We start from the raw sequence: 16,261 nt of genomic DNA, 5'->3' as shown, positions 1-16,261 counted from the left end.
AAGGATGACCGCCTTGTAACATACCGGAAGAGAGAGGCATCTTTGGGCATTTCAAAGACCTCGCGCCAAAAGATCCTACATGACGAACTAGGTGTTACGAATTGTTAAACTATTCACCGTATAGCCCTGATCTAAGTCCAAACGACCTCTTCACGTTCCCAAAGATCAAGGATTCAATACGTGGGCAGCGATTCCAGTCACCAGAAGAAGCCATCAATGCCTTTAAAACAGTGATTTTGCAGGTGTCAACTGAAGACTGGAATAGCTGTTTTACCAATTGGTTTGAATGTATGCCAAAGTGTATCGATCTTGGTGGGACAAATTTTAAAAAGCAATAAAGTGCTTTAAAGTCTATATATTTTTTATCTTTATGGCTATATGCAGAACTAAAAAGACAACCCTCGTATTAAGAAGTAAAAAGCTTTAATACCAAACTCATTAAACTGATCCATCGAAATTCATAACATTTTTTGTACTTGATTTCTTAGAAATAATAAATGTAGCTTTTATCCAATCTTGAGGAATATATTTACTATTATAAGTATTGTTAAATAGTTGGGCCAGAATTTTTCTTTCTTTATAAATTTTAAGAAATCTTAACAAAAATCTGATCCAGCTGCTTGGCCGTTTTTTAATATCTTCATAGTCATTTATATTTCTGAAATCATTATACTTGGCGCCATTGGTTACGAAAACGGATATCTTCGTCATCAAAAAGATCTGAAATATAGATTGTCCATACTTCTTGCATCTATCGTGTATCAAGGAATGTCTTACTGTCTTGATCTACTACTTTTGAATATGTTTCCTCGATTTCCTTGGTCTCCATCATGCGTACTTCTTCAACATTTCTAATTTTTGTTCTCACAAATTTTGTTTGTTTTGCTTGTTTTTAAGTTTTCGCCGCTGTTCTAATAAATCTAATATTTCTTGAGTCATTCATGATTTATCTTATTTTTTGTTATATTTAGTTTTACATTCCAGTGCATCCGAAATTGCACTTTTAAGCAGACTCCGAGTGTGCTACATGCTCTCTTCAGTTATTGTAGTTTTGGTCTCTGATTCATCACCTGTTGGACATCATAAACTTGACTGATATTTAAAGTCTTCGGTGCTATCTTGCTTTGCATCATCATTGCCTTGTAAAAAAGTGGCTCGAAGTTGATGACCGAGCGATCTGTTCTAGGATCTAGCATAATACCAATACCATAATGGCTGGACGTCGGTATCCAGAATGGTAAAAAGTATAAGTATATACTTGGGATTTTCCGCTCTTTGTTAATCTGTCACAGTCGGTTTTTGTTACTTTTGCTTTTGACCCCATGGGTATTCGTAGCGCTGCCCCCCTATCCATTAAGTTCCGGTACGGACTATGGATTTTTTCCTTTTATTGCTTTTGCTATAATTGTTTTTTTTTGAGGGGAACTAGTAGTTTTTTCTTTCTTTCCGTACCGCAATCCAACGTACTTTCTGTATATTCCATTCTGCCGTTTCATGCAGCCAGCTGCCGCTACTCAATTTTCTCACCATATCTGGCTACCCTCAGTTAGTTTGACCTACAGGCTGATGTAGTTATTAGAGTGGAGCGTGGAGTCATAAGTGAGGGTTGACTCCTTGTGAGGACCAGTTGCTTGAAAAAATCTCCAGTTTATGTCTGGTGTTCAAAAGGAAGGTACATATTATCTCTACCACGCGGCCCAAACACTTTAGCTATTTATAATTTACAGCAGTTCCTTATTTTTCTGCGGTTATCGGCGTCAAGCAATGCTTCCAGGTTCACAAACATCTTTTAAATGTTGCTAGCCTTTTATTTCTGCCCGTATCAACTCCGACATTATTTGTCACAGTAACATGGTAATAAACTAAATAAATACTTTAATAATCCTTTGCTATTTCATCAGTACTTTTTTAAGGCTTATCCTCGAAAATCCTAACGGTAAAATTCAGTGCGATATCTATTTCAAAAATATCTTTCTTTACAAAAGCAAAATCCATTCACGAAGAATAGTCTAAACGTCATCTTGTACTAAAGTTGGGCTTTTTACCTACTTACAACCGGACACCCACCCCCTGTAGTGAAAAGTCTTGGGTCTATACAATAAAGCGAGCGGGAGGTCTTCTATTCAGTACGGTTATGGTGTAATTAGAATAATAGGAGTATACCAGAGTAATATTATTTATTAAATAATTAATTCACAACTTAGCAAAGGTACATACAGGTATGTATAACAAGATATTTTGAGGTCACAGTATTGCCGAATTCGTTTTTTTATGTCTTATATTTTCTTTTGTTTTTTTTGTTACTTTTTTACTGACAAATTGGCTTTTAACGTAGAATTACAGTTTGATGATAAATATTCTGAAATGTAAAATGTTGAGATGTGGCGAATAAAAACATTCATGTGTATTAATAGTGCGATTTATAAAATTAGTACTTGAAGCCCAAATCGCGGGAGGAATATGTGCATCAGTTTTCAAATATTTATTATTTACTCTATAATTTCTAAATTGAACCACTTTCACTTCTTTAGGTAATAATGTATCTGTTTTGACAACTAAATAAGTAATTAGACAAAATAATGAGTATTATTTTGAAATTATTTTTGAAATTACCAGTTGAACGGTCAAGCTTATTCCAGTGGAATAAGTAGGAAGTGCCAAAACTAAATCATCTACATATCTTTTAATAAAAGTAACGAAAAAAGTGCAATTGTTGATACAATCACTGATAACATCATCCATGACATAGCTACTTAGAATGGGTGAAAGACTAGATCCCATAATTTAAACAAAAGGTAAGAAATTCAAAATCTAAGCAAAATTTATAATTATATTATTTCTATGTAGTTTATATATGAAACCAGTAAAATATCACATTTCGATTTAATTTTCCATGTATTTGTTACATTTTTTCAGGCATCTATCAATGGTGAATAAATCTTCTTCTTTTTTGTTACTAAACAAAAAAGCATTTTTATACAAAATTTTATTTTTGGCAATATAATTGTCAAAAATAAAAATTTTAAGTTGGTATTTATGACATTAAGGCTTAATTGTAATTGTCACTATTCAAATTTATTTATAAATTCAATTGTTTTTATGTTAAGAAACTTTTTCAAAATTATATTAAATTTTCAGAGAAGCATTTGGAGCCGTTTTTTAATTATTAACAATTTAATGCAAAAAACGCGATTTTTTCTATGATTATTTTTTCACGAATTGTTTAAACAAACTAGACTATTTATTAATTAATTAATATATAAACAAATTACATATTTGTAATGTACGTAGAAATTACATACAAATTAAAAAAAGAGTGATCAAAATCCATTAATTAGATCCGGAGATATAGAAAATTTTATTAGTTTAAAATTGTTTGTTCGGTATTTAAACGCCATGGATTTGTGGGTTCTTCCTAGTCACTATTTGAACTACATTTTTGAAAATTCGTAGAGGGTCCTGTAAAGGTACAATGTTTGTGCAAATTTTTTAACAAAAAATACAAATCCCATTCTTTAACATGGCGTCAATAAGGTTCCTTAATTATCATAATCAAATTAGCTGTGAATTAACAAAAAAACATGGCTAACTTTGGCCCAAATTAACCTAGGCCAAATTTTTTTATTTGAAAATATGGGTGAAAATACTATCTTTTCGAATGTAAAAAAAGATTTTTTCTAGGGACAATGTTTTTAAAGTTGTTCTAAATGTTTATAAACTACATAATTTCAAAAATTTGACATCAGGATTTTTGACTATAATAAATTATTCTTTTATTTTTTTTTTTAATGCATATTGATAGTATAAGTCTTTTGCTTTCATTTGTCACCCACAGAATTACCCTATCTTTATTATTTTCTATCTCTGTTGTTATTGTAAAAAAAGGTCTCTGAGATAAACAAATACAATAACTTTTAAACTAATTAATATATCGGTCCCAAATTTTGAGGGTTTGTTAAGTACCCCAATACCCAACTTTGGGTGGAACTCTAAAGTTTAAAGTTTAAGTTTACTAAAAGTTTTTAACAAATATCAGTTGTCACTTATTTTGCAGTTTGCGAAGCAACAAATTGACTTTTCAACTTTCAAAAATCGGCATTTTGAAGCTTTGTCAATATTCTAAAAAGTAAAATTTTGTAATTTTATGTCAATTATTTAGCTTTCTAATGGAGTGCAAAAAATAGAAAAAATCGCGTTTTTTGCATTAAATTGTTAATCATTAAAAAACGGCTCCGAACTTTAGGCAGGAAACAGATAGGTTTTCTTCTTATAGGTCTACAATAACTAAAAAAGTTGTCAGCTACCTGGATTATTGAGTGTCACGAGAAAATCCTTATTACCTTGGACTAATATGACTAGACAAGCAAGTGACGACACAAACTTCATATATGTATTATGTAAACTTTATTAACAAAAACGTTTAAAATAAATATTCCAATAACTATAAATAATCAAATTCCATATTCAAATACTGCAAAATATTTGGGTATTGTCCAATAAATATAAATAATCAAATTCCATATTGAAATACTGCAAAATATTTGGGTATTACTCTTTAATAAGCCCTAATAATGTTATTCAACATTATTTATGAGAGAGTCTATATTTCTTACCTACCTGTCGGCGAGAATCCAGAACAGAAGCTATCGACAAAGACAGCCTGTACAGACCGAGAGAGAGTAACATTTAGCAGAACTTTGAGATTTTTTAAAAAGTTTATATCAAGTAGCTGCTTTGTGTTACACTTTATGTTAAAAATAAAAACAGATTCGAAAAGTGGGTCAAATTCTGTAGTGCCCTATTTCAAAAAAAAATTTTTACGTTTATTTTAACCAAAAATATTTGAAAAAAAAATATTGTTTAAACAATTTATTAATTTACAACCAAATAGTGCACTAGAACTTTTTAAGACCTTTCATATAAAAAAAGAATCATCTCAATATCTGCCATAGTTTTTGCGTTATTTGATATAAACTTTTACATTGGAATTTAGCTATGCCCAGAATCGCGAGGAACGGCCTTAAATTGCAACTTGTGATCTGAAGCTATTTTTAAAAGTTCCTTTTTCAACATTTCATCTCTATCTTAAATTTGTATTGTATTAATAATTTAGATTGAGTAGGTACTTTTATAGTAAATAAATTCTTTACATGAACTTTACGTTGTGTGCATGTTTATGATTCACTATCTCATTAGCATTTTTGATCCTTCAGCGTATATAATACATTATAATTCTGTACAATTACAATTTTTTTCTATTGATTAATAGAACGGCGCTTTTATTGAGTCATTCAACATGGCTTTTGTACTTGATCGTACTGTATAGTAACATGTCAGATGTTTACAATATTGTGTTGAGTTTTATTGTAGATTAGTTGGAAATCTTAATATTGTACAAACTTTCATTAATTTAAAATATAATTATTAATACAACCTCAATTTATAATTCTGTACGCATATTTTAATTTAGTTTTTTTTTGTTTTAGAGATTTACTCAGTACCTAGCATCCAGTAACAGTACATTTCAACTTAGCAACTTCTTAGATAAAGGGGGACTTCAAGGTAAATACACTAGTAGGTTATTGCTATTACTTAATAAACCAATCGACGGCTGATAGACCAATAAAAAGTAATAAGCTGCTCGTCAAAAGTTAGGCATGTTGAAAGTGTATACACAAAATAAATTTTCAAATATCAATGGGAAATAATTAATTATTTTGAAATAAATAACAGCATTCATATATTGAGCCGCAAATATAAAAACTCAAAAATTTTCTTAAAAAATGGAGGAATCATTCATGTTCAAAATCAAATAACATATTTTTTAATTGGTGATATGTCATCCAGGTGTTTTCATAATTCCTTGGCGATGTCTGCATACTTTCCACTAAATTATAAGTACATGTTGGCTGATTTGCACTTAAAGTTGAGGCAGCAGGTATCTTGAGTTAGGAGTTTCAGAGTGTGGTTCATCTACATATACTCAGTGACATTAGAAGTGTTACACCCAGAAGGAATAATTTCTTGAACTTAATTTTTTGGCAACAGAATGACTATATTTAAATCATGCTATGATAACAATACCAATGTTTTATCTTTTCTACTTTTTGTAAAAATAAAGTTTTATCTTTAAATTTTTTTGTGAAGAGACCGATTTGTTAAAACCGATTCATACAGAAATTTTTAGTTATTATTCCTCAGTCTAATTGAATTCAATGTAAGAAAATGCCTCAAGTTCGAAGACACCAAAATTACCACCTTGTTAACGATTTTAACGGGTAGAATGGTTGCGTATAGAGATATGGGTTTGTCGTATCGCGAAATTGGCCGTCGTGTTAATTGTACGGCAATGACGGTTATGCGTGTCTGTCGTGTGTGGACAAACGAAGGTAGAGGAACACGAATAAGACCAACTGGTCAACCGAGGCATATCACAGAGCTTCAAGATAGGCGCTTTAGATCACTGGCTCTGTGAGACTGTTTTGCTACTACTCGTGAAATTGCTGACCAATGGTTTGGAGTAGTAGGTAGACCTGTTAGTATGTGTATCCGCCCACGACTAGTGCTTCCTTTGACTGTGGACCACTGTCATCAATATTTGAATTGGTGCAGAGAATGGCGTAATGTAGCATTCAGCGATGAATCACGATTCTGTTTAGGAATGGATGATGGTCGTAGATGATAAGACGCCGCCGTGGAGAGCGACGAGATCTCGGGTTTGCTATTAAGAGGCATGTACATAGGACAGTTGGAGTAATGGTTTGGGGAGCTATTGTCTATGGTAGCCGATCACCACTTGTGTTCATTCGAGGCAATATGACAGCTGCGCGTTATGTTGATGACATCTTAAAAACCACTTTACTGCCTTATCTCAACGGCCGTCAAGACGTCCTTTATCAGCAAGACAACGCGCGTTCCTATATTGCTCGTCAAACTATGGACTTTCTCCAAGAAGCTGGCGTTAATGTTTTGCCGTGGCCGCCCCGTGCTCCTGATTTAAATTCTATCAAAATGTATGGGATGTGATGGGAAGGAGACTGTCCACTTTGCACCATCCTCCACAGACTCTGGCACAGTTAATACATGAAGTTTAAGTTGCTTGGAACGAGGTGCCACAAGCAGACATCAATCATCACATTTTGTCAATGCCTAGACGTATACAGGAGTGTATTCAGCTACGGGGTCGCCAATACATTTTTCATTTTTTTTTATTACTTGTTAATAAAAATTCTTGACAACGTTATCGTTTCATTCTTGATGTAAATCTACCATGTTGCCAAAAAATTAAGTTCAAGAAATTATTCCTTCTGGGTGTAACACTTCTAATGTTATTGAGTATATTTTTTATTTTACAAATATCAACCTTAGAGTTACTATAGACATGTGAACGTATTTAAAATATTTTATTAATTGTTCTATTTTACAATGTTCGGTAAGATTTTACTTACAGATTTACTTATTTGATTGATTTGTCTTTCTAATTGATAATTTGGACAGTCTTACAAGTACAGTATTCGCCAAAATAAAGGGTACCGAAAGGACACGGAGAGGTTACGTCTCACATCAACACTCCTAAGACTGGTTCGGAACTGCCACCAGATCAACACTCTAGCAGAAGCGGTTAGCCTTCAGTCAACACTCTAGGGCCAGTGGAGTTGTTCCCAGATCAACACTCTCATATAACTCCGGAGGCTTTTGGTTAACACCCAAAGGCCCGGTGGAGTTCCCATCTGATCGGCACTCTGGCGAAATCAGGAACTCTATTCTCTCTTGCGGCGTACGTTGTTTTATGCCGTTGCCGGTATAAAGCGCTCATCAATGGACGTGCAATTTAGCGGTGTGAGTACGTGCGTACAGAGCGGAGATAAGCCGGCGGCGATAGCTGGCGATGTACACTATTACAACGTTTTACTAATATTCAGTTTATACGCAGTATGTCGAAGATTTCGTTGCGGAGACTGTAAGATCTGCTCGAGAACGCGTACTTAACTATTGTCGCTAAGAACTGTTTTTAGACGACCGGAAGAGCCCTTCCGCTGACACAACACACAAATTTCTTAACGATTGCTTTCATTACACTTTTACTGGGGGGCCACCTTGGTAAAAACTGTTAACCGCCCCCCCGCCACCTCGCCGAAATTTTTCGGTGGGTTCATTTTGGCGAATACCGTATATGCTAACACTGATTGGAATATTGCAGATCGTTACATGAAGATAGGTTAGTGCGACCAATTATGTTGGTACGTCCACGCTAACGTCCCTAACACCGTGATTAGCTCTGCTGGATATTTTGAATTTCCACGTCTTAACTGATCTTTTTATATATTTATATATTTGGCTCGACAATCCTATGTGGATCCTGGCCTGCTTTAAGATTAGTCGCCATTCTGTTCGGTTTCTCATCTTCTGATCTCTAGTATCCCTAAGTCGATCTCAACTCTCTTGGCACTCCTCGTCAAACCATTCATTGTGTCTAACTGGTTTGGTTTTCTCCAATATTTCCGATGCCTTCTCAGTTACTATATTTCTACATTTTGTCTACAATACCTACACATTTTCCCCCGCTTCCAGGCTCTCTATTTCCTCATCCATTTGTTTCCGATACTCTCTCACAACGTTTTCAATACGCAGATTATTAATATTAACTCTGTCTTGTTTCATATGTTTACAAACGAAAACTGGGTATGGGTATGAAACATGGTAAAGGTGTTGGTTCGTTTAAGCGACATGTGCTACAACCAATTATTAAAACGTTGAAACGTACTCCTCCGTCGCCAAATTTGCGTAAATTAGCCTTAATTGCACTTGCAGCAGCTAGAACGGCCGTTAAGAATGTAGGTGGGAAGAGAAATGTACGAGTTCCAAGAATAGTTCCATTCGAACCAAAATCTGGTGGTATTTTACCTTTAATCCCAATCTTTGCAGGTCTATCAGCTCTTGGTAGTTTGGCTGGGGGTGTGAGCGCAATCGCGAAGACTGTAATTGATTCCAAGAATGCTCAAAAAAGCTAGAAGATGATAAACGTCATAATAAAGCAATGGAACATCTAGGTAAAGGATTATACCTTCGAAAAAACGCTAAAGGTGGCTTTGGATTATACTTGAAAAAGTTAAAAAACTCCCGCTGAAGCTACCTAATAGACCTTTAACCAACGTGGACTTGAATAAATTTGATAAACAATTAAAAATACCAAATTTTTGTGGCGTGTTTATGAGAGATAATTTACCACATCCTTCTTTAGATTTGAAATTCTTCATCTGATTTTTGCCATTACAAGAAAGTGGTCACTATCTATGTTTGGACCTCGGTAGTTTCTGACATCCATGAGGTCGGAAGAATGCCTTGCATCTATTAGGATGTGATCTATCTGGTTAACGGTTTCGTTGTCAGGTGATTTCCATGTTCCTTTGTGTATTATTGTATGGGGAAATATTGTTCCTCCTACTATCATGTTTTTGGTGCTTGCAAACTTTATTAGTCACAACCCATTATCATTTGACTCTTCAGGCAAGATCTCACTCTATAGTTGGCTGGAAAAATTGCTCTTTGCCAATTTTTGCATTAAGGTCCCCAGCAATTATTTTCACGTCATGACGTGTACATCGATCATATTCTTTATCTAAGGTGTCGTAGAATTATCTTTTTCATCGTCTTCCTTTTCTTCCGTGGGCGCGTGTACACTAAGTAAGCTATAGTTAAAGAATTTTCCTTTAATATGTAGATAACATATTCTGTTGTTTATGGCTTTAAAGTTAACGACTAATTGCTTTGCTTTTTTTACTGACTAGACAACCACTGCCAAACTCGTGTCGGGTGATATGTCCGCTATACTATTATATTGTAGTTTTTTTTTCTCGATAATTCCTGAACCAGTCCATCTCATCTCTGGAATCGCTATTACATCGACTTTCATTTTATCCAGTTCTTGTGTTACCAATTTAAGAGCGCCTGGGGCATAAAAAGTTCGTACGTTCCATGTGCAGATGGAACGTAAATGGATTTGTCGTCTGCTAGGTTGTCGTGAATTAAACAGTCCGGCTTTTCTTCTTTGTGCTTTCATAACAATAAGTTTTTTTAAGGGAAGAAGTCGTTAACCTTTTTCCCAACTCCCTAATCTTTAAAGGACCATTTCTCCCACTCTTGTTTGCCCTGACTCTGCTTCCCATTGGGGTTGGTTGCCACAATCTTCCACAGAGTTGCTCAGGGTTATCGGGGTTTACCGCGTGAAGGTGAGAGTCGGAATTGAGTAGAAGAGGCTAGTGACGCTAACAGAATACAGCGTCATATTTTGCGCATCTCTATCCCATTTAAACCCCATTTTAAATCATTCAGCACAACATTTTTTCTCACTTCATTTGCAGTTTCACTAGTTTTAGAATGTTACACATATAAAGTAACTAGTTTTTTTAATTAAGAGAGCAACTGGGTATGTGGTGTAAAGTTGGTTAATGGTTTTGATGTAACTCAGTGTCCAGAATATAAGATTTTTGGATATGTACTTGCTAAAATATAAATAAACTGATAATTATTACCTGAGATATCGTAAAAGTTTCAAGTTCTTTCGATTTCAAGTCTTCATTTTCACCTTTTTATCGTTACTAGCTGATTACCCCACCACTTTCCATATTGGAGATTCCTTTTAGAAGGTATTTAACGTAAAAAAATTAACTTGTCTGCAATGGTGATTGGTACGTTAAAGTGCTAACTGATTTATTATCGGAGTTTAAAGTCTTAATGTTAATAAGTAAACAAATAATGAATTAAAAAATAAATGGCTGTCTCGATTAAAAATGATATTGTAACAACTTTTTTTTTAATTCGTGAAAAATTACCAACAAAATGAATTTCAAAACAGAACTATTACACATCCTGCAAATCTTATATACTAAAACCTAAGCCCTTTTCTTGTCCACCACTTTACTCAAAAACCATATTAGATAATTAAAATATTTTTTCGGAATATTATTAGTATTACGTATGAGATTGTCATCTTATATACTAAAACGCTAAGCCCTTTTCTTGTCCACCACTTTACTCAAAAACCATATTAGATAATTAAAATATTTTTTCGGAATATTATTAGTATTACCTATGAGATTGTCAAGATATACTTTTGGTACAAAAATTCACTTCCGGTTTTGAGATGACCGGAAATTAAAATTTACTTTAAGTTTTAGACCCCACAATGTATATACGGTTCGAAAGGTCTCGTCGAGACGAATCTAAATATGTACTTCCGGTTGCATTCCGACACCTGAAGTGACCCGAAACGCGCATAAAACGTCAAGATAGAGCAAATCTGACACCGGATTCGTGATCAGCATGCAAAATTAACTGCTAAATGATAACATTGTAACAAAAAAAATTGTTTTCGACGAAATATTTCGTGATATTTAATACACTTTTTACTTGCATTATTATTGATGAATGTTATGTATATTCTTGCTTATATTGTTTGTATTGATCTCTTAATTTTTCTCGCAAAATAAAAATTTCATTTAAAAAACTCGATGTCGAGTTGGTCCGCTAGTATAAGTCTAAACGAAAAAAAATATATAGCCCTTATAGAGTCCTAAATATAACGATAACAACCGCATTTATAACTCGCACACTAATTAAAATTTTTTCACCAAATTTTGTGGAATATTTATATAGTTTTTGTTTATTCTAATGGCAATCTTAAATTTCAATGGTTTTTTCAATTATTTAAACAAATTTGTTTACTTCACAACTTTACTTTGTGTATTTAGAAAGTCTAAAATGCTTTTTTAAACTTTCAAGAAAAAAAAGTAAAAACTTCTACTCAATGTTTAAATAATTGTTCCGTAAAATTTACTCAATCCTTTCATAAAAATATTTGCTTTTTATCGAAATTTTGATTTGGAAAAGGTCCGAATTTGATACCTAATACAATACAATTTTTTATTTTGGACTACTAGTAACATTCTTAACTTACTGCGACGATCAGTATATTTTATTAACTAAATTTAAGATTGCTATCTCTACTACTAGATCTAATATCTCTTTGCAATAAATATTCCAAACAACACAATAAACAAAATGGGAATTTACATAAAGCGTTAAAAATTATACACATGTGAAATTTTTTCAAATAATACGTTATTTGATTTATAAATCATTTCCAAATTTAAAAATTAATTATTTATTTATAGATTTGAATAATTCTAATGATTACTGGATGGTTTTTTATATCGATGTCATTAATTAAAGTATATGGAATAATTACAATTAAAATGATCTTATTTCGAAATTACAAACTACATTTCTGGATCAACGTTACAATGTTACACTTTAACGCAGGCAAAACTAACACATGTCAAATAACAGTTATTGTTTTAATGGTATCTACTTTACTTGTACACAAGTAAAATTAAAAAGGGAGCTGGTTTAATTAAAAACGAAATAACTTTGATCGTAAGAAATATAAATTAACACCACCGCCATTGTATTCTTAAATATAAACATTTCGTAATTAATTCCTTAGTTAACACATTCGATGCCGCTCTAATTTAAATACGCTTAGCGTGATACCGTTTAAACTATCAATGTAACTAAAACGGTTATTATAACCGACGGCAGCACTTACGCAAGTCATCATCTGATGTTTATAAGCGACAGCGGCACGAAAACTGTTCATTTTTTACAGTATGCCAGCATTACCTTATGTGAGTTTTGGCCTGTTCAACAATTGCATTCCATTACCTTCTGTCATTGGCAACTCTTCTCCAATTCCAAACTCCCATAATCCTTAGATCATTCTCAACACTCTTTAACAAACGATTTCTAGGGCGGCCTCATGGTCTATTTCAGGCCAACCTCCATTCGATATTTTTTGTAATTCTTCCATTCCGAATTCGAAGTGTCTAAGCTAACGAATTCTATGAGATTTAACAAACTTTACTATATCGACGTGTTTAATTAACTCGTCGTTCTCAAAGTCCATGCTGATTCTGTAGACCCCATTCTGCTGCCGGACGGGCCCAAAAATATTCTCGAGCACTTGGTCAGCAGGGTCCATGCTGCACGACCATAGGCCACATTGGATCTTATTAGTTGTACAAATGAATCTTTGAATTGTGCCCTAGTATTTTAGAGGATAGCAGTTTTTTATTTGCGTAATATTGATTCTTTCCTTTGTTTATTTTGTTCTTTATTTCTGCACTTACATCACTACTTTCGGTTACTAGGGATCCTAAGTATGTGAATTCTGCTACCTTTTTAAACATATTTGGAACAAATTTTTATTGTTTCGTCTTGCCCTTAACGTAAACATATATTTGGATTTATTCTTATTTATTCTCTATCTTACATCTCGTGTCGCTTTCTTAAGATATTCGAAAGTCTACTTTAATGCTGTCTCATTACGACTAAGTATCATGACATCATCCGCATATGCAGCTATTTGTTTGTCCTGTGTTATAAGGTTCCTGAGGATGTCAACTTTGGATATTGCTGCATGCAGCAATAGGTTAAATAAGAGCGTTTGTCTCCTTGTCTTACACCATAGGCACTAGGATTTTATATAGTTTTTTCTGTTTGAAGTGTCAAAGGCTTGTTTGAAATCAATCAATGCATCCCCGTTGGATCAGATCATAGAAAAAAATCTGTAATATCCTCTTCAATTTCTTCAGTGGGTGCATACGCATTTATGATTTTTATGATACTGAATTTGCCTTTCAAACGTATTCTACATAGTCGTTCGTTCACTGGGTCAAATTCTAACAAGGTTCTTCTTCTCTTTTTGTTTAGTATAAATCGGATATCTTACATTCCCTGTCTTGAGCTGCCAATGAAATATAAAGAGTATGCGCCTTTTTGTCCTTCGCTGTTTTCCTTTTATCTAATTTCTTGCATCTTTCTTGCTCTCAATAATATTTGCTCATTCCATGTTCCTATCTTTACAATTGTATTCGTATCCTTTTTGTTCTGAGTAAGTCGTCTCCGTAAAATCCGTCTTGTACTTATGCTTTTGTTAAACTTTCGCAACAACTCTCTTTTTACATGAACAGGTTGTTAGCCATCTGCATAACCTCCGACTTGAGGGCCGACACCTCTTCTGTAGGGATTACCATTCCTGAGTCAAGGAGCTCCAGATTAAACGCGCTGGAGAATCGCTTTTACCCATCTCATCGTGGGTAGGATTTATTAGAAACATCAACTTTTTTGCCTCGGGCATTACCTGGCTTTAATCGACAGCACTCACTTGGAATGAGTTCTGTCACCAAGACACAATTTTGAACCATTCACCCTCCTCCTTCCTTATCCGGGCTTGAGACTGGCAATGACGGAGTCAGTTATTTCAATATATTTTGCAAATTAACTCGTTATACAACGGAAGAAATCGATAATACAACGGAAATCACAGAAGAGAAGATAGAATCCCTTAATAAAACGACAGACGACATTAAAGACAATTTTATGAAGAACGAAGAAGGTAAGAATAAGACACGGATGACAACAGAGATTCTGCACCTGATGGAAGAAAGAAGGAAAAACAAGAACAATAACTCTATGTCTAAAACGTTACAATGAGATATACAGAGAAAGATCAGAGAAGCCAAACAGAAAGAACTGGAGAAAAAATTCCAAGAAATCGAAATTCTACAAAGTAAATACGACGACTTCAACGTGCATAAAAAGGTAAGAAAAACTACAGGCAAATGTAAAAACAGAAGAGTAAGTAAACTTGTTAATGACAACGGAGAGGTAATCATGGATAAAGAGAGTATTCATAATACCTGGAAAAATTACATACGAAATTTATTTTTTGATGAGAGGGAGAACCAGTCCCCAATACCTACGGAAACAGGACCACCTATACTAGTGGCAGAAATCAGAGCAGCCATAATATCACTAAAAGAAGGGAGAGCTTCAGGACCAGACGGAGTACAGTCTGAATTTCTTAAACTTCTTGATGATGAATCTTAGATGAATCTTTAAGAATAATTAAAATCTTCAATAATATCTATGACACAGGCAATATTCTAAAATATTGGCTAGTTACGTTACCAAAGAAACCAGGAGCGAAAAAGTGCTTAGAATATAGGCTAATAAGTCTAATGAGCCATACACTAAAACTTTTTCTTAAAATTATACATCGCAAAATATACAAGCTATGCGAAGAGAGAATACAAGACACACAGTTTGGATTCAGAAAAGGCGTAGGTACGAGAGATGCACTGTTTAGTCTACAGGTATTATTCCAAAGATGCAGAGATATGACTTGCAATATCTACACCTGCTTTGTGGACTGCCAAAAAGCATTTGACACATTTCACCACCGAAAAATGATGGATGTTCTAACAAAAGCCCAAATAGATGATAAAGACCGGCGTATAATACAAAATTTATACTGGAACCAATCAGCCACAATAAGAACAAATCTTGGAGATGAACAGACGGAAGCGATCCAGATTCTGCGAGGCTTTAGACAAGGATGTATACTTTCACCTATATTATTCAACCTATATTCAGAGGAAATATTTAGTGAAGCCTTGAAAAATTGCGAACATGGAATTCTTTTAAATGAAGAACACCTAAACAACATCCGCGGTGCAGATGACACCGTTATTTTTGCAGACAGTTTAAACAGTTTACAGCAACTAATAAACAAAGTAAATGAAGTAATTGAAAGATTTGGACTACAAGTAAACATATCAAAAACTAAATTTATGGTCATCAGCAAAAATAAAATTAGAGACGTCCAACAGCTTATCAAGAATACACCATTGGACCGCATGAAACAGTTTACCTCTCTTAGAACAATAGTATACGAACAATGGGATCACTCACAAGAACTAAAATGTAGAATAGAGAAAGGAGTGCATTCAACAACATGGCCAAACTCTTGAAAATCCACAACCTTAAGCTGGAGATAAAAGTAAGGCCCCTACGATGTAATATCTTCTCAATATTATACTACTGAATTCAGGACACTCACTGAAGCGATGAGAAAAAACTTGAAGCCTTTGAGATGTGGCTATTCAGAAGAATCCTAAGGATATCATGGACGGACAAGATAACCAACGAGACTGTACTACGAAGAATGGGGAAAGAAAGAGAAGTATCTCGGACACATAATGAGAAACGGCACTAAATACAGATTACTGCAAATAATCCTTCAAGGCAAAGTATTCGGAAAGCGAGGAATTGGGAGAAGAATATCATGGTTAAAAAACCTGAGAAAATGGTTCTCCACAACAACAAATCTATTTAAAGCATCAGTTAATAAAATAATTAC

At 33.9% G+C, this 16,261-nt stretch overlaps 1 protein-coding gene across 1 annotated transcript in view; it reads left to right on the top strand.

The window, feature by feature from the left end:
- The window catches only part of LOC140434626 (phosphatidylinositol-binding clathrin assembly protein LAP-like), a 128,778-nt gene that overhangs the window by 62,002 nt on the left and 50,515 nt on the right, over window positions 1-16,261 (top strand). Inside the window, exon 3 of the mRNA XM_072523022.1 lies at window positions 5,487-5,562. Coding sequence (XP_072379123.1) covers window positions 5,487-5,562 — 76 coding nt within the window. The remainder of the gene's footprint in view (window positions 1-5,486; window positions 5,563-16,261) is intronic.

The sequence above is a fragment of the Diabrotica undecimpunctata genome, chromosome 2 (genome assembly GCF_040954645.1).
Source record: "Diabrotica undecimpunctata isolate CICGRU chromosome 2, icDiaUnde3, whole genome shotgun sequence".
In the NCBI taxonomy this organism is placed as follows: domain Eukaryota; kingdom Metazoa; phylum Arthropoda; class Insecta; order Coleoptera; family Chrysomelidae; genus Diabrotica; species Diabrotica undecimpunctata.
Note: the sequence above shows the minus strand (reverse complement) of the source record. Positions and strands in the feature narration are given on the sequence as shown.